This window comes from Megalopta genalis, chromosome 4 (genome assembly GCF_051020955.1).
Source record: "Megalopta genalis isolate 19385.01 chromosome 4, iyMegGena1_principal, whole genome shotgun sequence".
In the NCBI taxonomy this organism is placed as follows: domain Eukaryota; kingdom Metazoa; phylum Arthropoda; class Insecta; order Hymenoptera; family Halictidae; genus Megalopta; species Megalopta genalis.
In genome coordinates this window covers 5919543-5947398 of record NC_135016.1, presented here as the reverse complement: position 1 = coordinate 5947398, position 27856 = coordinate 5919543, and the positions used below count along the sequence as shown (strand labels likewise).

Genomic DNA, 27856 nt, shown 5'->3' with positions numbered 1-27856 from the left:
GTAACTTTTCGGGCGAAGGAAAATGCATTCTTTGGCAGAAACTCGGAAAGGGTCCGCGCGCACCACTTTTACGCGCGGACCATTTATTCGAAGACCGGAGAGGTTCTCCTTTAAGGGCACCGAGCAGCACCGAGGCAACGTAATGTTCTTATCCTCGAGCGCGTCCGATTCTTTGTGAAATTTTTTCAAATTCCGAGACGCGGAAGATTCTTCCGCCACGGCGGAACGACCGAACAGCTGCGATATAGATTGCCCGGCAAATCCGTGGTATTCCGTTTCTATTAAGAAACGAGATTCGATCATCCGGATCGACTGGATAAGATTGCGAGCGAAACGTTGCGTTAACGCCGCGTCGGTCTTTAACGGGTTAATTACCATTCGCCGGGGCTTCCGATAGCCGGAAGAACGCCGTTTGCTTCTCGAGTCCTTCTCTCTCTCTCTCTCTCTCTTGCGGCAAGCACGCGTCGATCGGCGTTATTTTATATTCCGTGTCCCGGGAAGGCCGCCGGAATCGAATAATCTCGCTTCGATAAAGTAACCTTACATCTTTTCGCAATTTAATGCGGTCGAGAAAGAGAAAGAGAGAGAAAGACTCCGCAGCGAAAAGCAGAAGAAGACTCCGTGTACACAGGAAGGCTTCTCGGTGGAGAAACCTTGCCTCGGCCGTGTGCCGGGGATCCTTAATAAAAATGTACGGTCACGGAGTAGCCTTAGGTGGTGAAGATTGATGGGAGCGCGCCGCTGCGCGAGGAACGCGGATCGTTCCGAGCACGGAAGGAGTTCTCCTTTCGGTTCGAATTTGCCAAAATCAGTCGGCGCTAACCCCGCTGGAATTCCGAGCGACTCCATGGTCCCCATTAATTAGCCAGTGGACGGAACGGAAGTTGGTGCCGGGCTGAACGGACGTAATCGCCGCTTTCGCGGGCAAATGAAAATTTAAGGCGGCCGTTACAGGACGACGACTGGTCCACGGCTTTCTCGTACACCAGTATACAGGGTAGTTCGCCGGGTACTATCGCCACGATTTTCGTCATCGTTATCGTACAGAGCAAAAAAATGTTCACGCGCGAAGTCGAATGATTTCGAGAGTGGCGCATTTCGGTGTTGCGAGTTCATTTGTAGGCAGACCCGTAGAACAGACACGAAGATCATCGGTATTTTTCGAAATGGGGTCTTCATTTTATGTCTTTTTTCCTGCACGAATCGGTCAAGCTCAACGTTCTCTACACAAAGATATTAACTAATTAATATCGAAACCATTCAACTTCATTCTAGGAATCGGCATTTCCGAGGAGATTGCGTCGACGTTACGTTACCAGGCCGAGGAGAGAATGATAAAGAATTCATGGTACAACCGAGCGGGGGATGATCCTACCGGAAAAAATAAGCGAAAAATTTAGCATAACATTCTTTTACCCTGGACTCGAATTTTCGAGAAAATCGAGTTTAAAACGATATTCGTCTTCGCGAAGAATTTAATTGTCTATTCTTTAACCGCAGTTGTCTCCGCCCGAGATAGCGTTTACAAACGTAATTTATTGCGCGCTTAAAGCAGTATAAAGTGTCCTTAGCGACAGTTTCTATTATCTTTTTCCTTTATTCTCTCGCGTAGATCATCCGTCCGCTCGGTTGTACGACGAATTCCCGTCCTGTATACAAACATCCTTCGCTACGTGTAACAACACCGAGGAAGATCGAGATGGTGATATCTGGTGAAAACCAGAGCCGGTACACTCGCGAGAAATAAGTTGTTTTCGCAGTTGCTAACTGTCTAGCAAGAAAGAAAGAGAGAGAGGATAGCGTCCGCGTCCTCGTGGCATCCGGTCGTCGAGAGGCTCTGGGTTAGGCGAACGGTGCCGTAGACGCCTGGAACAGGGAGAGACAGTTTCAGCAAAAGTGTCGTTTCTCAGACGGACGCGGCGCGAGATAAAACCTTCATTTATCCGGGGGCTCCAGTGTTCGGGTGAAACAATCGGTCCCGCGTCCTCCGATACGCTCGGCGTCCGCCCGCGAGGTCTCCGCGAGGGCGTTGCCGTAATTACACAGCCTCCTATTCAGCGTCGCCTCGAGCGCGTCCCAAGACGGCAATTCGTCTCCGTTCCTGGATTCGTCTCGCAGCCGTCGGGCGTTCGGCGCGTTCCAGGTCGGCGACTCCTCCCGGCTGATCATCTCCTCGGATTTATTCGTCGCGGCGCCGCGATCGAGCTGCTGGCCGGCTGTACGCGCGGCCGAGCCTCCTGCAATTGAAAAATCGATTAGCGTATTGTGCGCGCTATAGCCGGCGGAGTCTCTCGGCCGCGAAAAAATGAGAGCCGGAGCGGCGGCGGCGGCCGGTATCCGCGCTGCGCGCGTATACAAAACGGATCGGCCGTGGCCACCCACTCGAGCCGAGCTGAATGCAAATAACGCCGGCATGTCGGGCGGAATAAAATAATTGACTCGGTGAGAAAACCGATCGGTATCGTCGGGGCCACGTGACCCCGGAATTAGAGCGAAATCACGAGCGCGACGAACCTTTGAGCGCGTCCCATATAGGCGGCCGGTATCTCCGGAGCGTAATCGTGCCGGCGAACGAATCGATCGAGGAACTCCATGACGAAACCGAGTTCGAGTCCCAGCCGGAACCACGGTGTCTCGTCAGGGCGTTCCGTCGCAGGGTGTCGTGCATCTCTTGCATCTCCCTCTCGAGCTGCCTCTGGTGCTCGAGGATGATGCGCCGTTCGCGGATGCCGGGCGATAATCGAAGCGACGAATCCACGAGATCCGATTCGGGCCTGGAACGGGGAAAAGTTGAAACCGTTGCGCATAGCGGAAGAGGGCGGTGCGGCCGTCGACGACGACCCTTCGCCGCTTTGACTCCGACCCCCGGATGCCGTCGGGTTTAATCGTAAAATGCTCGAACGAGAGAGCCCGCGCGGAAAGCCAAAAGCGTCGAAGCGCGACGGCCTGTACGAACGAACGCGTGCCTGGCTCTGTAGATTTGTCTCGGCGATCCGGTCGCGTCCGAACTGCTCGGGGCGCTCCTCCTCGAACGAGCGGACTCCCTCGACGCCCGTTGCAACATCTCCAGCATGGTCAGCCGCTGGTCCCGAGGCAGATGCGCCGCCACCTCCTGCAAAATCTGATCGGACGAATTTGTGAGCGTTTTTTCGACCGTGCGGAAGTTCGATTAGAAAGAAAGCCGGCCGAAAGCGAGGGGTGGGTGGGTGGTAGGGTGGTTCGGTGTCGCTGGGTACGGCGGCGGAGGCGAGGGATTAAACTTAGTTCCGAAGCGCGAAACGCATTTTCCATAAGCATAAGGGAGAGCCGGGGCTCTCGGGCTGTCGCTCTTTAAGTAGAAAGTTAGTTGGCACACGGAGGACGGAGACGAGGAGCAGGAGCCAAGAGCTACTCGGCTGGCTGGTATAGCTCGCGAGGGCGCTTCGGGAAAGTAAATACGTGTCCACTTTTTCCCTTTTTATTCGCCTTCGGTGGCTCCGGGGGGATACATACGCAGCCGAGGCCGTGTACGTACGAGCATCCACGACGTCGAGAAACCGGGGGGAGGGGGGGGGGGCGCGAGACGAGACTCCTTTTTATTCCGCGTTCAAGAGACAGTTCCGTGGCCCGGCTATTGAACGATTCCGTGGGGCCGGTGGGCCGTCGGGCTGCCGGCGGAGGGGAGGGCGAGGGGTGGTTGGAATCGTCGGAGGATATCCAGAAAAATCGTTCACACCCCGGGGATATAATTTTCATCGGCGGGATCTCCGGCGATGCTTTGCATCGATAGTTTCGATCGGGCACCGATATCCCGGCCGCCATTGTCGGGGCTACTTTTTAAACGAGGTTATTGCCTTATCCGAACGAAGGCGCGCTGAATAACTGCGCGGCCCAGGGAATTCCATTATGGACGCGTGGCAATGGATCATCTTCGTGCGGATAGAAAATCTCGACTCTCTCTCTTTCTCTCTCTCTCTCTCTCTCTCTCTCTCTCTCGCTCTCTCTCTCTCTTTCGCTCCTGGAGAGACGAAAAACATATTCAACCCTCTCGCTCGGGATGAACTCTCGTCGAAGCGATACTCCGCGGCTTCCAAATGACGGAAGCACGCGCAGCCGGAAATTAGTTGAAGAGCGTGGCCCCGGGCGCTCCGACAACCACCGTCGCGAATAAACAAAGCGGGAAATATCACGGAGATGTGCCGCATCCCCTATGCGGGTTCGATTGTGCCCGCTGGATGACGAAGCTGCGGAAAGATTCGCCGGGGTTGCTATTCTAACCCCGAACGAAACGCGACGATTCCGGGAACCTCGACGTTCGACGACGCGATAATTGCGAACGATCGACACCGATATTCGATCGGCTACAGGACGTTTAACAACCAGCGTTGCGAGGAGAGGTGCCGGATTTGGTTAGAAGTTGGAAGATTAAATGGTAGAGACGGAACTTTAGGATTGGGGGTGAGAAGGTTGTTCCAGGGGTTCTTCTTCCTCGCTGTCGTTCCTAAATATACAGGATGTTCCATAATTATGTTAACACCCGGATATGATTCTTGAGGTCGTTTGAAACAACTTTTTCCTTGGCGGAAATGCAATCCGCGGCTTCGTTTGCGAGTTATTGACGAAAATTATCTGACCAATGAGAAGCGAGCTCGACTGGAGCGATGCGGCCGAGCCAATGAGCGGTCGAAGGCCAGTTCTGCTAGTTGGCTTGGCCGCCTTACCGCTAGCATATCTCGCCTCTCATTGGTCAGGTTATTTTCGTCGATAACTCGTAAACGAAGCCTCTGATTGCATTTTCGCTAAGGAAAAAGTTGCTACAAATGACCTCAGGAATCACCCCAGGAGTTCCAGGGTTTCCAGTTCCAGGGGTTAACATAATTATGGAACACCATATGTTTATTCGATCAACGAGAGAAAGGCTCTGTGTTACAATGGTACGACATGTCGCACAAGTGACGTGTCAGAAAGAAGTAAAAAAGAAGAAACAGAAAAAAGGTTTCACAATAAAAGAAAATATACAGTGTAAGATAAAGTAAGTGATCATCTCGATAAAGCAGAAAGTAAAAAGACTTTACGATAAAAGAAAATATACAATGGAAGACGAATTAAGTGATCATCTTGATGAATAAAAATGAGAAAAGATTTCACGATAAAGGGAAACACAAAACAGGAGATAAAGTAAGTGATCAAGATATTTAAGTAATGAGAACGGGGGAAATAAAGGAGAATACTGTAGCCCGAGATCGTTGGAACAAACGAAACAGGTTGTACTCGGATTAGGAAAATGAAAAGAGGAGTTAGCGAAAGAGTCGGGGACGGGGAGTTATCAAGAATATTAGTTGGAAATTAATACTCGGACGGCGGACGATTTCCAATGTTCCCAAACACATTGTTGAAGACACTTTATGGTAGAATTATTCGCGTTTCTGTTGTTCCTACTGTAACATCCCTTTGCTTAATTCAATCGCCTTCAAACCTTGACCAATTAGGAGACGATTCGAATACACTGGGTCAAAACTGACCTCGTAAGGATTACGAGGGTTCGGAGGGTTGAGAGAAGTCGATTATGGTAAATCGATTATTCGATCGGTTATGGTAAACCATGAGGTTCCCTCGCAACCATACTTTGCCCGCTTCCAGCCAAATCTAACGTCGGAACGTTTCTCGCGATTTCGTAGCAACAGCTGTCCGGGGCGGTTTCCTCGTCGCGGATAATCGACGTCGAAGTAAATGAAAAATTCGAAGAGAAAGCAGAAGTTTCGAGCGTCGTGGGACCGACGCGGCCATTTATTTCGTCGGGTAGAATAGCTCGAAACGTCGACGGCTCGACCGATGGGGAACGTTAATCGGGTAAGTAGCGACCGCCTCCGTAAGAGAATTCCGTTCGAGCAGCGGTCGATCCGCCGCGGGAGAATCGGACAGGGTTTTATCGATCGCCGCCGGAAGTCTCTTCGGCGAACGCCCGTAGATCCGAGGCCGCATCCGAGGCGGAAGCACTCGCCGAATTGTTCGAAATGTTTTATCGGCGTAACACCGGTTGCAAATATTGAATTCACCTACGTCTCGCGAAAGGAGGTCGTGCGTGGCCGCGCTTGTTTGACGAATATCGATGCGAACGGTATCGAAGAGCTCGCTCCGTTGATCATTGCTAGGCGACGAACACCGGTTTCGCGCCCAGGGATTGGTTGAAGTCCTCGAGGAGACCGCTGAGAACTCGCTGACACCCATTACGGTTGAACCGGATCCACCGCCGAGCACCACTGATACGTTTAAGATCCTCCGGAGACTCGCAAACCTTCGGGAAAATCCCTGCGATCCCGGGGATCCATGGAGCCCGAGGTCCTGCGGACCTGTGCCGGAGAAATTCGAGTGGACGGGAGCGATATTCCTAACGGGTCGTAAAAAAGTTTCGGTCGACGTAAGTGCAGGATCGTGTCCCATCGTTTGCATGACTTTCGTCGGTCCGTCTCGGGCCCGGAGCGGCTTCCGTCTAATTATCCGGCGGGTTAATCGACGGACCGGGTAGCCGGAGATCCTCCACGGGGAACCTCCAAGAAAATTAGACTGTCGAACCCGTATTAAATCGGCCGATTGATGGATCGATGCGTGACGGAGGCCACCTCTTCGAACGCCGCTCTCATCTAAAACCCGGTTTCCTCCGCTGGGCCTCTTCTCCGCCGAGCTCCGTGTGTTCTCGAGCTCTCTCGTTTTTCCTCCCGCAGAATCGACCGACTCGACGGAATTTCTGCCATCGGCTAGCCAACGGCTAATGGAATTCATTGAATCGATGAAATAAATGTACAACAGTCTTCGAGAGAGAGAGAGAAAGAGATCGCGATCGAAGCAGCCCAAGTGTCTCTCGAGTCGATAGGGCGGCTCCGTCGACGACCATGCGACGACTGTTCGACGACTATGCGACGACTTTTCGAAGACTATTCGACGACTATGGTCCAGGAACGGAGGGAACGATACCGGTTCCTAGAAGCTCCATCAGCGGGAGAGGAGCGCCGGAATGGCCGCCGATTCGAGCACCAACGGAGAGAGCTGATCGAAGCCGCGCGAAAACGGAGAGACTCCGGCTGTATCCCCGCGAAGTATGGCAGTCGTTTGCGAGGGCATCGTTCCCGTCGCTGCTCCCGCGGGCGGCAACAGCCTTCTTCTTCTCGGTTGTTACAACGACGCGATACTTTGAAGCAGCGCGGCAACCCGATTTTATGATCCCTCCCATAAACCGAGGTTTCACTTCGCAGTTCCCCGCAGCCGGCTTTCCCGAAACATTAAACCGGATTTCAATTCTGCCGCTCGAAAACTCATGAAAACCGGAAGACACGCCCGAAAACGAGAAGCGAACGGTGCCGTTTTCAAAAGCCTCGTCCCTCCTCGTCTCGTCTCGCCTCGCCAAGTCTCGGGCTTGTATCTAGATCGACGCGTCATCGGACGCGTCTCTAGAAAGTTCTATGCCGCCTGTTGCATTAATTAGCCCGCGCAGTTCTATCGGGCGTAATTTGAATAGACGCCTTTCACCGGCTCGGTTTCTCTTTGTCGACGAAAATAACAGGTTCCCGGGCAGAACGAGGAACGCCCGGTGACCGATCCGCGCGATCAAACGCTCTCACGAGAGAGATTCATCAGGAACAACGGTCCCGCGTGTTCGTCGCATTAACGCTCATTTGCGAGCCGATTAAAAGACGATTTATACTCGTCGGAGATTTATGCGAGGGGGGAGACCGCGATACAGGGACACATACACACAGAAAGAGAGAGAGAGAGTGAGAGAGAGAGAGAGAGCCGGTTTTCTCGGCGGAGACGTGCGAGCGACGTTTAATTCGCGTTGTCAAGGAAGAAGTCTCCTGGAGGGAGATAAACGTTCCTTCGTCATACACATGCACGCGCGCGCGCGCGACCAGAGTCGCATGCGAGCCCTGCACACGCCAAAGCCAGGCAAACACGCTGCGACGACGGTTCGTTGAATTTTTCCCGTTGTTCCTCCACCCATCTCAGCCGAGATTCAACTTCGATTCCAACTCTCACTCTCTCTCTCTCTCTCTCTCTCTCTCTCTCTCTCTCTCTTTTTCTCTTTCTGTCTCCCTCTCCCGCCCTCTCGCCCTATCGTTCGCGGAAACGCAGATGCCCGAAGTAGCGGAATAAATACAGTGACGCTCCCAACGATTTCCAATTTCTCCCACTTGTCCTCCGATTTTCAGCCAATATAACCAGTTTTCGAACCTTCCTGCCGGCTAAATGTGCTTCCCGATGTTAGAACAAATTGCTGTTAACAGCGTTCGATTAAATAACAGTCTGCGTCGACATATCCATTTATCAACCCTTTCGCCGTTTCATAAAATCATCAAGAGTTCTCTAAAAGTTGTCGACTTTTTCTCTTTTTTCGGCATCCTCGTGTAATAGTAATCTTCCTCTCGGCAAAAATCTAGTAGCTTTTCACACAGCCCATTGTTCGTAATATTCGTAAGAAACGTGGTGAAAGCTACTCGCATAAATATAGTAAATTCTCTCTAATTGACGATCAGATTGTACACGAAAATGGGCAATTTGGGAAGAAGAGATTATCCGAGCTTTGAAAATTGTTTATTTTTGTGCAAAATCTGAGCGTTAATTAGGGAGAATTTCACAGAATTCGATAAAATATCTTCCGAAAGAAGCTGCAGAGTTGAAATCCTATCCTACGAGAAAATTCATTTTTAAAGATTCCGGCCACGTTTACAAGAATTGGGACCACCGTGCGCCCAGCAGAAAATAACCTCGATTAGCTTTGATTTATTAAAAGAAGCTTCGATAAAATCGAACGATTTGAATTTACAATTTAGCAGGATGCATTAGCTTTACAAATCGGTCGCTTTTAAATAGAAACTGATTCGACAAATTCTACGATGGACATAATCGACAGAATGGATTTTAATATAGACCTAACTGTTTTTCCGCGTATTTGATATACGCGGTTCCCTACGATCTTTTAAGATGATAGGGATAATAAGCTGTGTTTCCTTTTTTTCTCTTTAACTTGTAATATATTTGAATATTAAACTTAACACCGATTCAGAGCAAATTTTTTAGCAAATAGACTATTTTGCGTTCGGGTTGATGGTAGACTGCCTGTTGTGTGTTGTGTGTTCTCGGAGGTAAACTCGGTGTGGGTGTGTTCTAAAATCGAGATAGTCGAATTTGTGGATTATTCAATTCTTGCGAGGTGTGAGGGAAACGGTCGTCCTGACTGATTGGTTTGCAAAATTATGAAAGTGACCGTCCCAAACTAAGGGTCGCCCGCAGGTAGTGCTCGTACCCTCGGGTGACGCACACGAAGAATCCGAGTGTCCCAAGAATTAGCCGTAGCAAACAATAGTCCGGAAAATGCCTTTTCTCGGTGGAACATGCATACCATAAAGAAAACGACTGGGAAATGACATTTGGTGACCAACTGTGGATCATAAAAGAAACACTTGAGTAGAAGACGGAAACGGCTTTTAACGAAATTGCTTACTAGGGGTGGCCTGGAATTTCGGTTGTTTTGTCCAAGTGTATAAAATAAGCTATTTCTTTGGGCCTTCGGTCCCTGGGTTATCCACATCTGGCAATCTTCGTCTTCCCAGGTACGTGGATGGCCAGCAATGTTTGAATCGAGGACATCATATTTCCTCGCTTGATTTATAAAGATTCTGTCATACAACGGAACACTGACGTCAAGTTCTTCGATCTAGCAGAAGAAACGCGAGAAAGAGACACTAAAATAGCTGCTAATATTCTCCGACCGGGACAGAAAATTCAAAGTGTATCCATCTGGTAATTAAGAAGCGTTCGATCGGCGGGTTTGCGGGTCCGCGGGACTTTGTCGCAGCGAATTTGTCCGGTGGAGGAACCCCGAAGGGACGATCGGGGATTTCTGAGAAAATTGATAAAGACCGTTGGCAGGGGCCACGAGGCGGTTATCAGCGGGGCTGTTAAATCGACTGCTAGCCGATTATACAAGCGGCCGTATAATAGGTGGCGCGTTAGGGGATGAAGCGGATCGTCGGGAACTGCGGGAACTCCGGGACGCGGCGGCGGTTTCCTTCGAGCCGGTTGCATCGATATTATTGTCGTCGAAGCCGGCGTCGCGACGCTCGCCGGTTCGACGTTCTTCGTTCCCTTCCCGGCGGACGACCCCGCGAAATTACCGTCCCCGCACGAAATTGCCTGCTCGAAACGCGTCCGCGGCGCGCGTTCCGCGCTCGCATCCGCGCGGCCGCGTCGGAAATCTGTGCTCGTCTAATCTAATGAAACTGCCGCGAACCGTGTGTAATTAAGCTGGCCCCGGTGTCTGCGGCACGGAATGAAAGCGGAGCCGAAACTCCGACCGGCGAACAGCGGGACGGGAGCGAGCGTCCGGGTATGCGAGTTTCACCGCGGAAATTGCTCCGACAAATAATCGACCATCGAACCCGCCGCGGCCCGCAATGATATACCGGCCAAGATGATCGAAACTGCGACAACACGAGAGGATATTCGCGTCCGCGTCGACGCCGCGAACTCGGCGGTGTATCGGACCGGTGTTTATTCGGCGTTGGTCGTCGTTTGAAACTGATATCGTTAAGCCGGCAGGTGCGAGGAACCGCAGGTAGCATGCTAAACGAATCGATTTCCATGGTAAAGCGGTGCACGGCGAGAGTTAACGAACTCCGTCTACCTTTGCTTCTTTGGTCCGCTTAATCTTCTCACCCCCAGCCCCGCCAAACACTGGGAAATTTGCTCCTCGGCAAAAAAGAAATCTCTGGGTCCCCCGCCGCAACGCGAAGAATATTCCGGCGGATTCTCCGATTATTCTTGCGGCGGTGCAATTTTTCATCGCGGTCGACGGAGGAGCGTTCTGCCGGGGATCATCGCCCTATTTGATCGCCCTAAATGACTTTTAACTGTCCGCCGAGATTCGAATTAATTACGCCGGCGGCGGCGGCGACGGCGGAAAACAAAAGCGAAACGAACCCGGGAGCCGGAAGAAGCGACGGCGCGTTAAGTAGAACGGCGTGCAAAGTGAAACGGAGACCGGCGACGGCCACCGGCCGAAGATGGTCGGATCTGAAACTTACCCTGAACTTGCCGAGGGAGACCATGGCCAGGACCAAGTCGCCCGGCCCACGGTGTCGAGCCCGCTGCCTGCTCATTGACGCGACGTACGTCAAAGGGCTGGCGTCCCTCAGCTCCGCGTGGCCTGCAACACCTAACAAGATTATTGATTTTGCCGCCGCGAACTCGCGTAAACGTCCCTCGGGAGCCCGGCTACGGGTCCGGATACGGGGCTGAAATTTGCCTGCGTCACCGACGCCGGCACGACGTTGATTTAAAACGCGCCGCCCGAACCGCTCTTTTGGAGCAGCTTCCACGGTTGATCTATCGCCCGAGGCGTTTCCGGCTCGAGTTTTACGGTCCCCGTTACCTATGATGTCCTCCGCGCAGACACCGGCGTAAATCTTCATCCCTTCCGTGCGCGTTTAGCCGTCCTCCACGAACACCGCAGCCTCAATCTTTAATGCGACCACCCGTTATTCTATGTGCAATCGCGGTTCGCCGAGGGTTGCGAGTGCCGGAGCGCGCACTGAAATCTTAACCCTCTCGTCTCGCCCGCGTCCCGCGGGATGCCTGAGAAATGCTGGCGGCGATCGTGTGCATTAAATTAACCCGTTCGTATCATCGGCGTGTAAACGCATACGCTTAACCTTCTCCGGAAAATGCTTACGATCACTGGTCACCGTTTGCCGGTAACTGCGAATTCTCATTTTCGTACGGCATTTTAGCGAAATAACGGCAGGTCTCGGGCCCGTTCGGACCCAGAGTATAAATATTGTTATTCGACTATCTGATTCCTAACATTAAATTTCGTTGGAAGATGCAAATGAGTTCACGCTAAACTTACCGAGCCCTAAAAGCAACTAACGCCCGTTGCGACAAAAAGCTGTACTTCTTTAGCCCTTTCGACAATTTTATGGATTAAGACATTTGTTCAATGATTTTCCACGAAATTGTCTCCTTAAACCTTTAAACGTCCTCCATACAACGTCCTGTGTATAAACAATTTACATATACAAAAGGACTCCCAGGCCGTTTATCGATAAATAACAATAACAATAATTTCAGCAATTGAACCGACTCGTAAAACAAAGAATGAGAGGCCGGCCGTATCGACCGGCTCGGTAGGTTCAACGTTCGAATTAAAATCTCAGGCAATTCGCTTGTTCATTTCGGAAAGTAGCCAACAACGAAAGGGTTAAAAGGTGTCGTTCGATCGAACGACGCTCCATCGGGAGTTCCCGTACGCTGGGGCTGCGGCCGTCGGGAATCCCGGTTTACGATATTTTCGAAGTAATAAAACGACGCCGGTCAGTCGTTGCACGGCACGTATAACCGATACCGCAACAATAGGACTATTCCTGGGGAAGGATTTCGCTCGATAGCTGCCGGCTGGCCAGCCGTAGGCCAGCCCGCAGCCGATAACGCGACGGTTCTGAGCCGGAGATAGCGTCGGGTCTCTGGGGCTGGAGAAGTCGCGAGCCAAAAGCTCCAGAAGCTCCCCGAGACGATACGCTCCCGTGATACAGTCCCGTAAATCTTTATCGAACGGCGAACCCCGCTTCAAGGAAAACGCGCAGGAGTGGAAGCCTCCAGCCTTCGCCCACGCCTCATCTTCTTCTTCGCCCGGAGATTGATCCTGCCCGGCGATTTTACGAGCAGGAAGCTACGCGCGTCGATCCGCGAGGTAATTAACCTTTTTTTGCGGGCCGGTGAAACAGAAGACCGACGCCGTACGATGTATATGTATCGGGAAAATATCGCGGGGGAATTTTTTTCCCCCGACGGTCGGGGTGCCCCGCAGCCTCGGATAGCCGGGCACGCGTGCTCGTTTCCCGCACGGCTCCGGAAATAATTGATTTCTTCCCGTGTTATCAGTCGCGGGAACGCCGGGATGTTTTCGGCGAACTGCCCGGGAAACCGGCGGCCTTTTTTCCCCCGGAGTTCCCGTGGAACCGGCGGATCTAATTAATTCCCGAAACTCGGAGCCCGAACCCGAAGCAGAACCCGCAGCCGCCCGGAGCGCCTTATTACGTCGCGACAAGTTTCCGGCGAGCACAACGGGACCGAGAGTGCCACCGGAAGCTCCTCCGGAGTCTTTGCTCAAGTTTATATCTTAATACCTGATTTAACGGAGCTCTCGCGGCCGCTGTAATTACTCGCGCGTTGCTCTACCGCCTCGTTTCTCACGCCACCCTCCCTATCCGTTATCGATCCGCTCGGACCGGCCGAACCTACACGATCGAGAAGCATCGCATTCTTCCGCTCACCCTTGGTCTCGCAGCGGGCGACCCGGTACTCCGACAGGGAATCGAGAATCTCGCTGGCTTGGAAGCTCGTCCTTTTTCTCCTGGCGATCGTGTTCACGCTCCTGGCCTTGCTCCACGTGGAGAACGCGCTCGGCCCCTTGTTCTCGGCGAACGTCAGGTTGTACCTCAGCTCCTTGTCCCCGGCCAGCAGGATCAGCCTCAAAGAGTTCCCGGAACGTTCGATCATCTTTGTCATGCTCTCCGCCCAGCGCCACCCCTTCGACAAGAATTCCACGATTCCTAGAGCGGGGGTGATTTCCTGGGACAGGACGGACTCGCAGAACGCGGACAGGGAACGCATCTCGGTGTTGTAAGCCTCCTGCTTGCTTCTCCAGCTCGACGCGTACCAGCAGTTCTCGTGGAGACTGTAGAAGAGGGTGCTCAGATATGGCCGCAACACCGGCTCCAAGTACTTCGGGTCGTAGTCCATGCCTTGAACAATAATAATTAACCAGTGCCCGGTAGTTCGAACGTTAATTACATTTAAGCTCACCGAAGTACAGCCACTGTAGCAGCGTCTTCGCCATCACCGGACGAGAGTCCAGGTCCGCGTTGGCGGTCTCTCTGTCGGCTCTAACCTCGTCGATCAAGAGACCGACGGATCGATCGAACTGGCTGCTCGTGTTGCAGTGCCTCCCCTTCTTCGAGTCTCCGGGGCGTTCTCGCCGCCTCGCTCGTCGATTGGTCATCGCGCGAATCTGATCCTTGGCCTGCGTGAGCACCAGCTTCAGCAGGAACACGAGGCTCTCCACTCGCTCGCTCGTGTGAAAGCCGCACTCGGGGAAGTTCAGGTACGAAGAGTTATCGGAGAAGTCCTGCGGTCAGAAGCAGAAGATACTCTTCCGTTCGTGCTACCTGCCACGGCGCAGCCGACGATAAGCTACCTGCGCGGTGAAGTCTCTAGCCTGCAGCACCTGCTCCAAGATCAAGCCGAGGTATTCCAATTGTCTGGAGCTGTAGCCGTAGTCTGCGTCCGGTGTGCCCCTCGGCAAGGAAAACACGATGTCTCGCCACCTGACGATCAACTCCGTCTCCATAGCCTCCAGTGGTCTAGGCACGGCTTGACCCGGAGATAGAGAACGATGGTGTAGCGTCCCCAGGTATGTTTCCAACAGTCGACAGTCGGAAGCGTAGAAGTCCTCGTGATGCACAATGCCACCTGTGAAATAGAAGCAACTCGGTCAGATGCGGGGAACGAATTCCGAGGATCGAGTCGCGACGCTATCAACGTTTCGCAGACGGGACTCTGTTCGTGGAGAGTTCTTGCGTGTACTAAGAAAGCTGGAACAACCCCTATTCATTAACCCTTTGCAGTCGCAGACATTTTAACTCGAGATAGAATATAGTTTTTCCGACCTACGGTATTTCCATATTATATAACCTAGTGCATTTTGTACGTATGAAATTGAATTTTGCGACTCGTGCGACAGTTAAATATAAGCAAATTTGATTATATTAGGGGGACCGGAAAGTCATGTCGTTTGTTTACATTAAATTCAAACAGATAAATATGCGCAGAAACGACATTACTTTCTGGTCCCCCTGATATTAACATTCGAAATAATATTAAGAAGACGTCACTAAATTCGACACAAGAATTTCCAATATTCGAGGAAGCAACGACGCATTTCGAGACGTTAAAAAACACTTGTCTCCGCCACTCGTGCGATTTCCGCGTGACGCAGTACGTGCGGAAATATTGATCGGCTCGATCTACATACCGCGGATCTACATACCCTATCCGTTACAATTGACTACCGCAATCTGTTTCTCAAATTGGACGTGTCTATCGAAACGCGCAATCTCATGTGTACATTTCGTGTTTCGCTTGTATCCCAATGTACCACCCGACATCGTCACAATTTGTTTCATCTTTACAGAACAAACGGTACGTAGCTCGAGGTTCTGAACGCTAAAAATGCTCGGACCGCTGACCGCGGACAGTCGTCCGCGTTGGATTAAATTGCGAGGCACGGCGGGAGGGCGTGTCCGCGGATCGCGCGAAGGATCGGAGGACGGCGGGTTGAAAAATGCTGATGAGATATCTATCGAGGTGTATCGCGGGCCGGCTTATGGACGCGCGCACAAATTGCCGATAGGTTCGCGATAATGGTACGCGTCGTTATCGTCACCAATTAAGGATTTCCATGGAAACGAGACGATCCCGCGGGCCGTCGGCGCGTACGCGTCGATGTGTGCATGTCACCGTGATATCGATTGTCCTATGGGTAAAAAATAACGACAAAAAGGAAGATGAGTCACGCGGCTGAAACAAAAGACCACGCGCCACCGTCCCGATCTCTCTGTTCCGCGCCGCAAACCGAATTACCTCGCGCGCATTGTAGCATCGCGTTGCACCGCGGTAGGAAATAACACCTCAGGTTCTGGCATTTCAAAGCGGTGACTATCTCGTCCAGCGCCAGCAGAACGTGCCGCGCGAGGGTATCGGGAGCCCAACTAGTCAACGGATCCGGCCCGGCCCGTTCCAGAGACCAGCGATGCATCGTCCTCATGATCTGCCTCGAGACCACTCTCAGCCGGTCCTGCGGGCCACGATCTCCCTTCCTGGCCTGTCGAAAAACAGAGGATCAATATTCCCGCCGAACCGTCGAATGCTTAATTTGAAATAATAGAACGGCCGTTCCAACAGCAGTCGCCCGCCCGGCGACAGGAAAAGACTCGTTTCGCCCGCGCGGAGGGTGCCGGCCCGACGAAACCGGAAGTCGGATAGAGGGTGGCCACTGCCGCGGCGAGATGGAAATTTTTCAAATCGATTCAACTTTTCTCATTATGTATTCACCGGAGCTGCGTGTTCGGTTACCGAGGCCGGCCGGATAAATTATTGCCGAGCCGCATCCAGCGGCTGCGTTTTTATTAAATAGCCGGGCCTCGGGGAGAACGAGGTTTCAGCGGCGACGCCGAGACACCGGGATCGCCAGGGGATCGGTGGACGACGCGAGGAAAACGGGGAGCGGCCGTGTTTCGAGAAATAGGCCGGAGAGATGCGCGGCGCAGGACACAATTACCAGACAGCGCAGAGACACAGTCTTCGAGGTGCCTGTTTCGAGAGATCTTTGAGACGTCTTAATTCGGACGTTCGGTTCGAGGCGTCTTTAAGGCTTCTTATTTCTGACATCAGTTTCGAGGGACGTCCTTAAGACTTCTTATCCCGGACGTCTGTCTCGGGACGTTTCTGAGACATCTTATTCCAGGCGTCCATCTCAGAACATTTCTACCACTCGTTAAAGACGTCCCGAGCTGAAAGTCGTTTTAACGAGATCAAGCGTCCTATCGACGTCCATTTCAGGTCGTAGTACGTTCAGACCTAGGATGACCGTAAAATGGACGTCTTTAAGACGTCGCGACCCGGGTAAGCTGTATCATAGAAGCGTTGAATCATGGTCGCGTCGAATATTCCCGCAGATGGAGACGTCAAAGAGAGTGACCCAGGGGGGCGGGGAGCAGTTCCGCGCTCGAGAAACGGAAATAAATGATACGGCGGACTGCATCGACCACATAAAATCCATCGGGAGGAGGTGCATTTGTCGTGCTGGAAGCGGAACGCGGAGCAAACTTTCCGAGAGAAGATGGAAAGAGTGTCGAAGACGCGGGCGGCGGAGGCCGCGGGATTATTTAGCGTATCTCGGACAGCCGTTGATCCCACCTTCGACTTTGTAGGATTGAATGGGAGTCCCTCGCGCAGCTGGTGCAAGATTTCTATGAGCACCGACTCCGTCAAGCCGGGTACACTGTCGGCGGCGTAGTGTTGACTCATAATTTTCTCCGCTGCTGGAACACGTATTCCCCAGAGAGTTGCTCGGTCTTCGCAGCGCGCGCCGGGGTACGGTCCAACGGCCACGGCGTACATGCCCTGGAACGACGACGGGGAAACGAGGACATGAGATAATACGAATTCGCGGATCTAAGGAGCAAGCCGGGAGCAGAGATCTTCAGACGCAGCGCCCGTGTTGCACTTACGCTTTGCGCGGCGGTGTAATGAAGAAGAGCGTCGCAGTGATAGAGGGGCACTCTCCGGGGATAGTCGGCGGAACTGGGCCAAGAGGACAGCCCTATGCCGATTAGCAACCGGACCTCCACCTCGCGAGACTTGCACTCGTCCAACGCTATCCTGAACAGTATACCTCCGGAGTCCTCTATCAGCGCCACTCGATGATCCCTCGGCTCCGGCACCGGTCCATCCGGTACGGCTGCGAACAGTTCCACGAGCGATTTGCGATCAGCCTTTGGCCGACTCCGAGCAGCTGGTCGTGCTCCCCGGACCCGTAAGCAGGGATTGTTAAAAATCGCGTCGTTAGCCGCGGCCGTTATTTCGCGGGACGGTGCTCCGGCTGATTTACGGGGCGTTCTTTAATCCAGTTACACAGAAACTGGGCATATTTCGCGGCGCTCGTTACACGAAATCCTCTGCGGTAGTTATTAAAGCAACTCCGCCCGGGCGTCCGGTTCTGATTTATAGAACACTCGGTGTGTATCGAATTACCGCGCCGGCTCCGCGCATCGGTTATTTCGGTTACAAACAGGGGGACAAGGCGAAGACGAGCGCGAAAGGGGTGGAAAGGCAGAACGGGAATAGGAGCGGAGGACGAGCGAAAAGGGGGAGGAGAAGTCTCGAAGAAGTAAGTTCGGCGACACGCGAGAAGCTCGCGGGACGCCGGACGATAGCGCGACGTTGATAAGGGAGAGCGGAAGGGTTCCCACGAAATGAGGAATCGGGCCGAGTGATAACGAGACGGCGGCCGTTTCGTTCTTGTTTACGATTCGCCGGTAGCGGGCCGCTTTTGTTGGCCGCAGAGATAAACGTGCGGTAATATCTCAAGATGGGAAGAAGCTTCGAGGCGTTCAGCGTTATCCGCGGCAGGAATTTATCGTGCGCCTTTTATCGCCGTTAATTAACGGCGGCGTTTAAGTTTCCCGATAATTCAAGAACACGTTACCTGGCCCGTAAAATATCCGACAGCGGTTCGGCTGCTTCAATATTTTGTCGAGCACCTCGGCGTCCACCACTCGTCCCGGTGATCCGCAAACCTTCGCCGAATCGGCGTTGTCTAAAAAAAAAAAGAAAAAAGAATATAGGACCGCGCGAATACCAAGGATCGTCGAGCGTAATCCGCCGGTTGATCGTCGCGCGCGAAATACCTCGTTTGATAGCGGCGGCCAACAAATTTGCTAATTTCGCTTTCACGAGATCCCTCCTCAATCTCCCGGCAGCGTCCGTGAACTCTCGCCAGAGCTTTGCTCCAGGCCCGAGGATCTTCAACCGAATGAAGCCCGGCAGACCTGCCGCCGCATCCTCTTCGACGCTGACCCCAGAGATCTCCAGCTCGGGGCTCGCGGTCGGCGTAGACAGCGCGTCTATTCGCAGCAGGTATTCGAACTTGAGCCGCTGCGCAGAGAAAAAGATTGGGGCCTCTTTGCGTCTCGTTTCGGAAGTTCGCGACCGGTGCGGTCACGGGTTCCCCGGGGGCCACCTCCTCCTGCGTTTACCTTCATCCTCCGAGGCTCGTTCAGCGAAACGAGGAACACGGACGAGAATCTCCGGTCAAGATTGCCGGCGGCCAGCATCAAACGTTGAACCAATCTCTCGACGATAGCTTCGATCGCGGTGGCGTCCGAGGAATCTGTAACACGGCCAACGTTCTGCTATCAGCGAAAATGAAAAGTCGCGCGAACCATGGTTGTCCAATAATCGGCCGATTTTTACAAACGATCGTACGCGATTGTACGCCGTTCCTTCCGGTCGTCGCGCATCGGTTTAAGGCCGGAGGCACGCGAGCGTCGAATCGACGGACGGCGGTTGTCCTTCGTTGTTTTAATGACCCTCTTCACCTCGATTTTTCTCGCACAACTTTGATGTTCTGTCTTTCTTCTTTCGTCAACATTCTCAACACAATTTCTTCGGCATCTTCTTTCAACAGCTCGATCGATTTCAAAAAGAAGGTGATATTGATTGAAAGAAGAAGATGATAAAGAAACTGTGTTCGGAATCTCGACGAAACATTCTTTCTCGATGAAAGAAGGAATATTAAAAATGTGTGGGAAAAGGGTTGTTTTAACAACAAATCATTTACTGTAACAACGGGCACACCGCGTTTGCGTCCAGGCTGATTCCAAAGCAGACGATCGCCGGACGCGCGCATCGAACGTGGACGCAACATTTGGAAATCGTTCGTAGGAAAACACAGAGGCATTACTTTCCGTTGCGTCATTATAAATGCGCACGCGAAACGTGTTCTACGCCGATTTCGAGGAGCAAATAGCCCACAGCATTGCGGCCGGATTGGCCCCCGCATTCGATATGCGGCCGGCCGCGTTGTTCCCCGACGCAATCTCGCCGCGACTCGTGTCGAATCGACGACCGAGATTTATGGAGAAACTCGTTAAACATTCACCGTTTTGAGGCTCCTCGACCAGTCCGCGGAAATATGCGTTCAGGTTATGCAGCTGACCCTTGGTGAAAGCGAGCTTCGTGGCCATTAATCGTGTGCCGCCCTTCGCGCACGAAGGTCCGCTAGGTGAGCAGCCCATCCTCCTCCGGGAAAGCAAGGATCACGCGCGGATAAACGAACCGCCGGTGGCCGCGACTCGGGCCGCGCGTATAATCCGGCGAAATCAATGCTAGTCGGTTCTAGAACCGGAGACGCAGAAACGTTTGGGAAAGCCGATGCCCGTTCGAGCGTGAACGTGCCCGTAGAATTTGATTTCGCCGGACCAGCGAGGATCGTTGGGACACGCGATAAACCGGGGATCGATTTTCCCGAGGCTTAATATGAAACGTTCGTTAAATCACGCAGCCTCCGCTCTCGGCTCTGTCCTCGAACAACCGGAACTGGTTCGGAACGGTTCGAGGCATGCCTCGGGAATGCACATTCCCCGCTTTCTCGACGAATTCCGTGCATACGTCTCCGTCAGGCTCGCCCGTAGCTGCACGCCGACGATCGTTACGTTTCCGGTCTCTATTTTTTTTTCTTTTATTTAACACGCGATCCTCTCTTTTCACGGCGAAACGTTCCGATGGATTTGCTGCACGATCTAACGAGCAATTAAAAGGAGGGAGGAACTTGTGTAGCCGGGTCAACTGGATCGGATTCTGGATCTCGCGGGACGAACGAAGCGCGCCGAGTCTCTGTCACGAGCAGAGAAACAAAAGGATTCGGCTCGATTTACTGTTAATACGTACGCGGAGAGCGACGACGAAGTCACGGGCATAGATCCACGGCAAATACTGAACGAACGCTATATCACGGAGCAAAGCCACCGGGTGACGTTTCCATTCCATCCGGAAAGATATTGACGCTCCACGATCGTGACCATGTAAATGCACCGAACGCCAATTATTATTCAGCGGATCGGCTAACAATGCCATCCCAGTGTGTTCGGTCACCGGAATTACTTCCGATCCTGATTGTGTGCGCTCGACTTCCGCTCCCGCGGACGTATTCCCGTCTCACCTATACATTATACTGCCATTATCCCCTGTTTCTCCGTCGCTTTGACCGCGCGCACATGTGCGCACAGAATTTTCGACCCGTTAAACCGACCGAATCTTTCGCCTTGGCTTCTCTCAAAAACGCGAAATCGACGCGACGCGACCCAGTAAAATCCAAATCAAATTTCTTCGCGGCATCGATTTCAATTCATCGATTTGTCGACAGAGTTCGAGAACATTTTTTTTCAAATCAGAATGTACCCATGGTAAAGCCCGATCTCACGCACATAGCTCAAATCAATGAGGCCTAACGAATTTACAGACGAAGTCTTTGAAAGGCAATTTGAAGCAACATCTTATCATTGAATAATTTGGCAACTTGCTAGTTAGTTCAACTCAATTCAAAAAAATAAGCAACTTATTAATTACTGCTCAAAATTGATTTTTCATAATGGCCAATTCTGATTTTGAAAACTTATTATTAGTTATTGAAATGTAGATCGTGGGCACTTCAGGCCCATGTGTCAGGATATTCAAACATAACAATTAGAATATTTAACACTTGGGTAGTATGAGTATTGCAACCGAGTGCTTGTTTAAAGATAAAACTATCTGCAAATACGTATTTGATTTGGATTTGGAAAAAATTGCGTCTTTACGAGCATCGAAACCGATTCGCCATCTTGTAACGGGACGCCCTAACTAAAACGCTTCTATTCGGAAAAACAGAAGAGTTACAGGATCAGACGCGCTCGTCTTTACCAATAAACAATTCGATTGTTACAGCGACGCAAACTTAGGATCCGCACAGACATTGCATCTTATTGACTTTTCTGTCCAGGATTTCGGTGTCGCGCTCAGGGTTACAGATAATTCATAACTTTACGCGCGTTAGCAAGAAGCGAATATCCTACATACTTAATTTCTACTACGAGTGCTTATCATATACTTAAAATCCGTATCTGAATCGCAAACCAAAACGTTTTTGTCGATCGAGCTTTTTTTAATTTTAAATTAAGTTCAAAAAGAAATCCGTGATTTAAGAGATCTATGGAATATTAAGTCTGTGTTGTTACTCTCGATTTTTTCCAGAACTCTTATGAATCCTTCCGCCAATCTGCTTCCATGACCGTTCCAGAGCAATTACCTGTAACAAAACATTATCTTATAAATATCGAAAGCTCATTTGCAAAGTAAAGGTATACAATTTTACACCGTTATTCGTATTTAAACTGATAATATGAACTGAAAATATTCTACTGATAAATTTATTATTTCTAGCTGTTTAATAATTATGAGAATTTCTTCTCTTAATGATACCTTCTAATACTCTATCTTCTGCTTGAAAATCTAATGTTTAAACAAACATAGCTAACTTTCGTTAAATCACTTTCATTGCACGAAAGAGGCGTTTGAATGTACGCGTCGTATGAATCTATGCCTTCCAGATCATAAAACGCGTCGTAATACAAACGAGGTATACATAATACTCGATTCTCGCTAAGATCCTTAAATTTCTAAAATATCGGTAGCGATAATGGGACTCCTGAAGCCCCATATTTGGATAACAAAATAATATATTACGTGTCAAGTCTACTCCTATACCTCGTCTGTGGCATAACTACATATAGAATATTGTACATACATTAGTCTGTTCTCAAACAATAATCTGGCGTACATATGCTACAATAATAATAAATTAGCGACATCTTACAGTGAATACGAGAAGAATTTTGATTCATTGATCTAGGAAGCTTGATCATACGAAAGGTTGAGGTCCTCGTGATCGCAAAATGGCACGCGGATAGTAAAAATTATCAAGAAATATAATAAAAAAATATTCACGGCGAACGATCGTATCGAATAACGATGGCGTCGGCTTACGTTAAAAATGAGCAAGGTAAAAATCGTATTTTTCGCTCTGTTAAAAAATCTCGGTTCTCTCGACGAATAAACTATTTATAACCTGTAGGATGTAAACAACCTACATTGCTCAAAATGTAAGCCGCATTCTGATACTTATTCTGTTCTATACCATAATGAATTATCGAAAAATTCATGTGATATCAAATAAATGTTTCGTTTGATGTAACTTGATGGGACTTTTCTAACAGTAATATTTATACCGTGGTTCCATTTTGATTCATCAAATTTATGTTTTCTTATCGCATACATTATCACACAGGTGGAACGTTCATCCCTGCCAGTCAACGTCCAGATGGTACTTGGCGCAAGCCACGACGTGTGAAAGATGGCTATATTCCACAAGAAGAAGTTCCATTGTATGTGATGATTTGTCAAACAAGCGTACTTACACTGTTTGATTTCTATACCGCATCCTCATCATTGTCTTTTCAGATATGAAAGCAAAGGAAAGCAAATAAAAAATAAACCCTTATACCCAGTAGGTGCAAGCCCAGAATTCATAGCTGAGCACAAAGCTAAGAAAGAAATGCTGCTGGCAGCCAAGGCAAAGACAATTCCTGGTGCTGCGGCGAAAACAGAAACTAAGAAGAAGAAGAAAAAGAATAAAAATAAAACTGCTGAACACATAACGGAAGAATTGGCTAAAACCACGATCACTGAGCCAGAACAGAAGAAAGAACTGCACCAAAACAACAAACAGACCAATGCTAAACCATTACCAAATAATCAAATCTCAACACCGAAACCAAATGTTACTAATCAATCTGAGACTGCAATACCGGACCCACAGAAAAGACTAAAAAATTTAAGGAAGAAGATCAGAGAAATTGAAACATTAGAAGAGAAGATTAAGATAGGTTTACTGAAAAATCTGGAAAAAGAAATACTTGATAAGTTAGCGAGGAAAGCCGAAATTTCGAAAGAGATTAAACGATTAGAGGCAAGTCAATAGAAGGAAAATGTTGATAAATCTGTTTACACACTCTCATGGTTCATCACTCTTTGTAGTTGTACCCAAACAAATGTGTATTTCTTAAAATTTAAAACAATTTTACTACAGATTTACGTAACGTCGTACTTTCATCCTCTTTATACAGTAAATAAATAGCAATAAAGAAAAATGTACATTTCTATAAAAAGATTCAAATCGGATACTAATGAATTTAGTACACTATTATGTCACTGTGTGAAAGACCAATCGATCAGATTTTAATAAAAATAAATTGTTTTCGCATATCATACGTTATTATTTATGTCACCAAAAATAAATGTTATATCACCGACACACGAATTCATTCATTTTACCGCACAATTATCCAAAAATGCGTGTTCGTGTGAGTTGTATTTGTGTTACGAATGCTAGGGATTTTATACTTTGGACGCACTGCTCAAGCGTGTAACTAACTTGTATACAATCGCCTGTTCTCCACATAAATACCACAACAAACGTGAAGAATGTTTATAAGATTTATCCGAACGTTTCGATAGCCCTTTCCTTTATGAAATTCACGTATGTACACGAAAACTGTTAACGTTTATTTAGTATTATTAGATTTCGAATCAGAATGAAATCGAGTGAGACTGAACCAACCAAGAGATCGCGGTGCAGATTGAAAGAAACGTTCGTTGGTTGACCATCGGTGAATGAATAATTAATGAGATCTAATTAATTAGAACTCAATGCCTCTCGGCAGCAAACCTGAGTGTGTTAAGTGTGGGACTCGGGAAACCCCGCTTTGGCACTCTACCGAAGCCGGTAACCTTTGCAATGCTTGCCTTGAAGAGGAAAGAAATTCTGAGGCGGGTACAACTACGAAAATCGAGGACGAAGACAAAGGAGGATCGTTGAGACCTACCAGGAGAAGTACAAGGATCACAAGATATTGTAACTCAAAATCTGCTGGGCCGCACAAAGTGGTACCTAAGGGGAAAGGACGAAGAAATTTATTCAAGAAAACTGTACGCATATCAAGAATTGTTAATCATTGAAAAGTGGCTACATTCTACCTTGTTTCTTAATTTTCTTTCTCTTAGCCGGTTAAAGCACCAACAGCCACAGCAACTCCAGTTACAAGTAATTATGTATTTTATAAAGGCACTTATTTTCAAGTGGGTGATATAGTCTCTATGCAAGATATTGATGGAGGAATCTATTATGCCCAAATTCGTGGCTTGCTCACTGATCAGTACTGCGAAAAAAGTGCTGCTGTTACTTGGCTTCTACCTACTACGGCAAGGTATAGCATTATATACAGGATGAATATATACATGAAGTTTTACCCTGTATATTTACTCTAATTAGTTAATTACTATTAGAAGGAAAGAAAAAATAATATGTATGTATTATGTATTTAGCCCACCACCAGATGAAGGATTCAGTCCTGAAACATACATTATAGGTCCAGAAGAAGACCTTCCACGAAAATTGGAATGCATGGAATTTGTGATGCATGCACCTTCAGATTACTATAAACTAAAAAATTCACCGTATCCACCACCACTCACAGAAAGAGGCACTGGATACGTATGGACAACACTTAGGAATGAAATTGCTATATCTAGAAAATAATGTTTTATTTTATAATTCTCTATCATCGTAAAGTTGTTAGTTAAATAATTCTCGTGAATCCTTGAAAAATAAAAATTATAATGCAGTATTATAATATTTATTTAATATGTTTTTTGATACAATACAACATTGATATCTAACATTTCTCAATCATTGAAATGGGAAGATGTTCATAAACAAGATAATGTTAAAGATACTGCTTCAGCAAAGAAAATGCATTTTCATGGATTACACTATAATGGAAATATACTTCTTTTCCTTTTAGTAATGTACAGGAATGATGTAACCTTTTTAAACATAACATCAGTAATTTCTAGATTTGTAAATCTTTACCTTTTCATTTTATATCTTGAAAATTCTAATTCAGTTACTCCAACTCTTCTGTATTAAAGTCAGGTATAAATATTTTTTGAAATTTCATAAGAAATGTCCTCTTCACAGTCAGAAAACGATTTTTGAGGGCCTTCTGAGATAAACCGATCTTCGTTCTTTAATTCTGGTACTGCTGAGAAGAAACATATGGAGAGTCTGTAGGCAGTATTGGTGCATTTTCGTTCGATTGTAGGGAAGGAAAGAAAACCCTTGTCGTGGTATCACTCGTACTCGAAATTGTAGTAGAAACCAGTCAGCTCGGAGCCAACGAAGTAACGGCTGGTCAGAATTTGAGATCTTTTATAGCCTGTGGCAAGTCAGGCAACTTCATATCCTTTATCTGCTGTGGTATATTCATATTCTTGACAGCAGAAACAGCACGCGCCGGCGCTGCTGTGATTCCTGCCTGCACATACCAGATGGATGGAAAAAATGGAAAACGGAAATACTTTAAGGAATGACTTGAGCTTAATTTAAATAGTAGAAGTAAAGACAAATGAGTAGCTACGCAGTACATATTTTATTCTTCGAGCATAGCGACGTATACATTTGCATTAAGGCACTGTTATCCGAGCAGACATTTACAAACAATAGCACCACCATGCGTGTTATGAGTATTTGTTTTGTAAAGCTACGAAAGACTCATGTTCAGAAATTCTTGGTAAAAAAAGAGAAAAAGAGAGATCACAGATAAACTATATATAAAGGAATGAGAGTGTACAAAATGGTCTGATTTTTTTACTGCCGATTTACTTAGGGAGGGGGCCCCAGAAGGACAAACGGACGAGGTGAGCAAGATCGTCCTGATTTGTAAGTTCCCTAAAATTCATGTTAGGTAAATCAGTCCTACCACCATATGAAACTGCTCTACGAAACATTCCAATGCATGCACAGCTAACAAATAAACTGCTATAGGCTGTTAACTTCTTCAAGCCCAAACAATTATGCTCGATGAACTTTATACATTATTCCATTCATGATTTATTGTATATGCAATTGATATTGAGTCGGGCCCAAAAAGTTAAGGGATGTTTATAAAAATTAGTTATCACAAGTATGACTAGCTCAAGTTAAATTTGATCACAGTGCACTGCTATTTTATGTATAAAATCGATTATTCTTGAATACTCATAAACTATACAAGTAAAGCTTGAGCATTCAAACAAGTGTCCATCTTTCGAATATCGGATATAAAAGAACTACGTACCTCTTGTTTTTCCAATTTGTTTTGATCGTCAATCCTTGAAAGTATCTCAGTCATATTAGTTTCTAGAACCATTCCACCCATCACCAGTTCATTCAATATATAATGAACCTTGTCTACATGAAAAATTAGATCCAGCTCGCATACATTCTCAAAACATTTGTCCAATGTCTCCACAAAAACTTGTATCAAATCTAAAATTCCCAACTCTGATTCCGAACTATCGACACAGAATACAAAATATAATGTCGCGTAATGCCGATAGATCAACTTATAATCAGATCCACCAATTAAGCTTCCACCTTCCAGAAAGTTACAAACATTGTCATCTCTTTTAGAAACTAACTGAAATGTCTCCTTTATTATCTGTTGCTGCATGTCCTCATTCTGAAGGAAGCAAAAATATTTCAACAACCAAAGATCTACTACAACGATCAAAACCCCGTGCAATAGTACTTACGAAATATTGATAAAATTTGGAGAGACGTGGTTTCCCATGGTTATTGAACACTAAAATAGCCTTAATCATGATTGACGATTAATTGCTAACGTTGATTTACTTCTCTTTACCAAATACATTCATTTGTGAATGATGGAAATTCAAGTAAACATTGTAAGAATTTCACACGTAAATAACTCAATTTAAAGCTGTCAGATCAACAAATCCTCTTCACAAATCCTAACCATTCTTCGCTTCTTTTTTATCGTCCTTAACGTAATCTATCAACGGTAAAGTTGTATAACACTTGCTTTATAAGTGATCGCAATCGTCAATAATAATTCCACAATTGTAGATTACAATAATCAATTTCAACAAATCAAAATCATAAAAAGACACGTTCTTTCTTGACAACTACTGTTATGCATGGCGTAAAATCGTTTTCTCTAGACATCTATCGTGCACATACCGGAATTATAAAAATCTGTAATCTGTAGATACAATAACACGTGATCATACCAACATCCAAATTAGTTCAACTTTTTAGCGCTAATCG

General features: G+C 48.3%; 4 protein-coding genes across 8 annotated transcripts; 2 read left to right on the top strand and 2 right to left on the bottom strand.

The window, feature by feature from the left end:
* Positions 1 to 41: 41 nt before the first annotated feature.
* On the bottom strand, positions 42 to 25743 carry LOC117222598 (uncharacterized). 4 transcript variants are annotated; one of them, XM_033474370.2, is made up of 16 exons: positions 25619 to 25743; positions 19754 to 21937; positions 18849 to 18982; positions 18501 to 18747; positions 18299 to 18409; positions 17322 to 17551; positions 17008 to 17214; positions 15673 to 15913; positions 14228 to 14502; positions 13837 to 14158; positions 13305 to 13775; positions 11058 to 11188; positions 2967 to 3121; positions 2515 to 2774; positions 1934 to 2237; positions 42 to 1866 (listed from the first exon to the last, which is right to left on the bottom strand). In XM_033474370.2, exons 2-15 carry the CDS (start codon positions 19887 to 19889, stop codon positions 1936 to 1938), a joined length of 3222 nt encoding a protein of 1073 aa, XP_033330261.2. In that variant the 5' UTR covers positions 19890 to 21937; positions 25619 to 25743; the 3' UTR covers positions 42 to 1866; positions 1934 to 1935. The 4 variants fall into 4 exon arrangements, with proteins under 4 accessions (XP_033330261.2, XP_076377312.1, XP_076377313.1 ...); XM_076521197.1 differs by having other exon boundaries at positions 11058 to 11179; XM_076521198.1 differs by lacking the exon at positions 25619 to 25743 and having other exon boundaries at positions 19078 to 19895.
* On the top strand, positions 22537 to 23950 carry Pym (partner of Y14 and mago). Its single transcript, XM_033474376.2, has 3 exons — positions 22537 to 22690; positions 22976 to 23072; positions 23149 to 23950. The coding sequence occupies exons 1-3, from the start codon at positions 22660 to 22662 to the stop codon at positions 23666 to 23668; spliced, it is 648 nt and encodes a 215-aa protein (XP_033330267.1). The 5' UTR covers positions 22537 to 22659; the 3' UTR covers positions 23669 to 23950.
* Positions 24103 to 25379, top strand: LOC117222602 (GATA zinc finger domain-containing protein 1). Its single transcript, XM_076521200.1, has 4 exons — positions 24103 to 24226; positions 24391 to 24675; positions 24751 to 24953; positions 25072 to 25379. Exons 2-4 carry the CDS (start codon positions 24397 to 24399, stop codon positions 25283 to 25285), a joined length of 696 nt encoding a protein of 231 aa, XP_076377315.1. The 5' UTR covers positions 24103 to 24226; positions 24391 to 24396; the 3' UTR covers positions 25286 to 25379.
* Positions 25367 to 27779, bottom strand: or (AP-3 complex subunit sigma-2 or). 2 transcript variants are annotated; one of them, XM_033474377.2, is made up of 3 exons: positions 27322 to 27762; positions 26865 to 27248; positions 25367 to 26063 (listed from the first exon to the last, which is right to left on the bottom strand). In XM_033474377.2, the coding sequence occupies exons 1-3, from the start codon at positions 27388 to 27390 to the stop codon at positions 25941 to 25943; spliced, it is 576 nt and encodes a 191-aa protein (XP_033330268.1). In that variant the 5' UTR covers positions 27391 to 27762; the 3' UTR covers positions 25367 to 25940. The 2 variants fall into 2 exon arrangements, with proteins under 2 accessions (XP_033330268.1, XP_033330270.1); XM_033474379.2 differs by lacking the exon at positions 25367 to 26063 and adding an exon at positions 26159 to 26476 and having other exon boundaries at positions 27322 to 27779.
* Between the last annotated feature and the right edge of the window lie 77 nt (positions 27780 to 27856).

What these genes read in the sequence shown, in the direction of transcription:
- or (XM_033474377.2), bottom strand. Translation starts at nt 27,390, where the DNA reads ATGATTAAGGCTATTTTAGTGTTCAATAACCATGGGAAACCACGTCTC. An exon ending in CCAAATTTTATCAATATTTC is followed by an intron (nt 27,249 to 27,321) that starts GTAAGTACTATT and finishes TGCTTCCTTCAG; the next exon opens with AATGAGGACATGCAGCAACA. An exon ending in ACAAATTGGAAAAACAAGAG is followed by an intron (nt 26,064 to 26,864) that starts GTACGTAGTTCT and finishes TGGTATGTGCAG; the next exon opens with GCAGGAATCACAGCAGCGCC.
- LOC117222602 (XM_076521200.1), top strand. Translation starts at nt 24,397, where the DNA reads ATGCCTCTCGGCAGCAAACCTGAGTGTGTTAAGTGTGGGACTCGGGAA. An exon ending in GAAATTTATTCAAGAAAACT is followed by an intron (nt 24,676 to 24,750) that starts GTACGCATATCA and finishes TCTTTCTCTTAG; the next exon opens with CCGGTTAAAGCACCAACAGC. An exon ending in CTTCTACCTACTACGGCAAG is followed by an intron (nt 24,954 to 25,071) that starts GTATAGCATTAT and finishes TTATGTATTTAG; the next exon opens with CCCACCACCAGATGAAGGAT.
- Pym (XM_033474376.2), top strand. Translation starts at nt 22,660, where the DNA reads ATGGCGTCGGCTTACGTTAAAAATGAGCAAG. An exon ending in TTACGTTAAAAATGAGCAAG is followed by an intron (nt 22,691 to 22,975) that starts GTAAAAATCGTA and finishes ATTATCACACAG; the next exon opens with GTGGAACGTTCATCCCTGCC. An exon ending in CCACAAGAAGAAGTTCCATT is followed by an intron (nt 23,073 to 23,148) that starts GTATGTGATGAT and finishes TTGTCTTTTCAG; the next exon opens with ATATGAAAGCAAAGGAAAGC.
- LOC117222598 (XM_033474370.2), bottom strand. Translation starts at nt 19,889, where the DNA reads ATGGGCTGCTCACCTAGCGGACCTTCGTGCGCGAAGGGCGGCACACGA. An exon ending in GGTCGAGGAGCCTCAAAACG is followed by an intron (nt 18,983 to 19,753) that starts GTGAATGTTTAA and finishes GCCGTGTTACAG; the next exon opens with ATTCCTCGGACGCCACCGCG. An exon ending in GCTACAGTGGCTGTACTTCG is followed by an intron (nt 13,776 to 13,836) that starts GTGAGCTTAAAT and finishes TTATTGTTCAAG; the next exon opens with GCATGGACTACGACCCGAAG.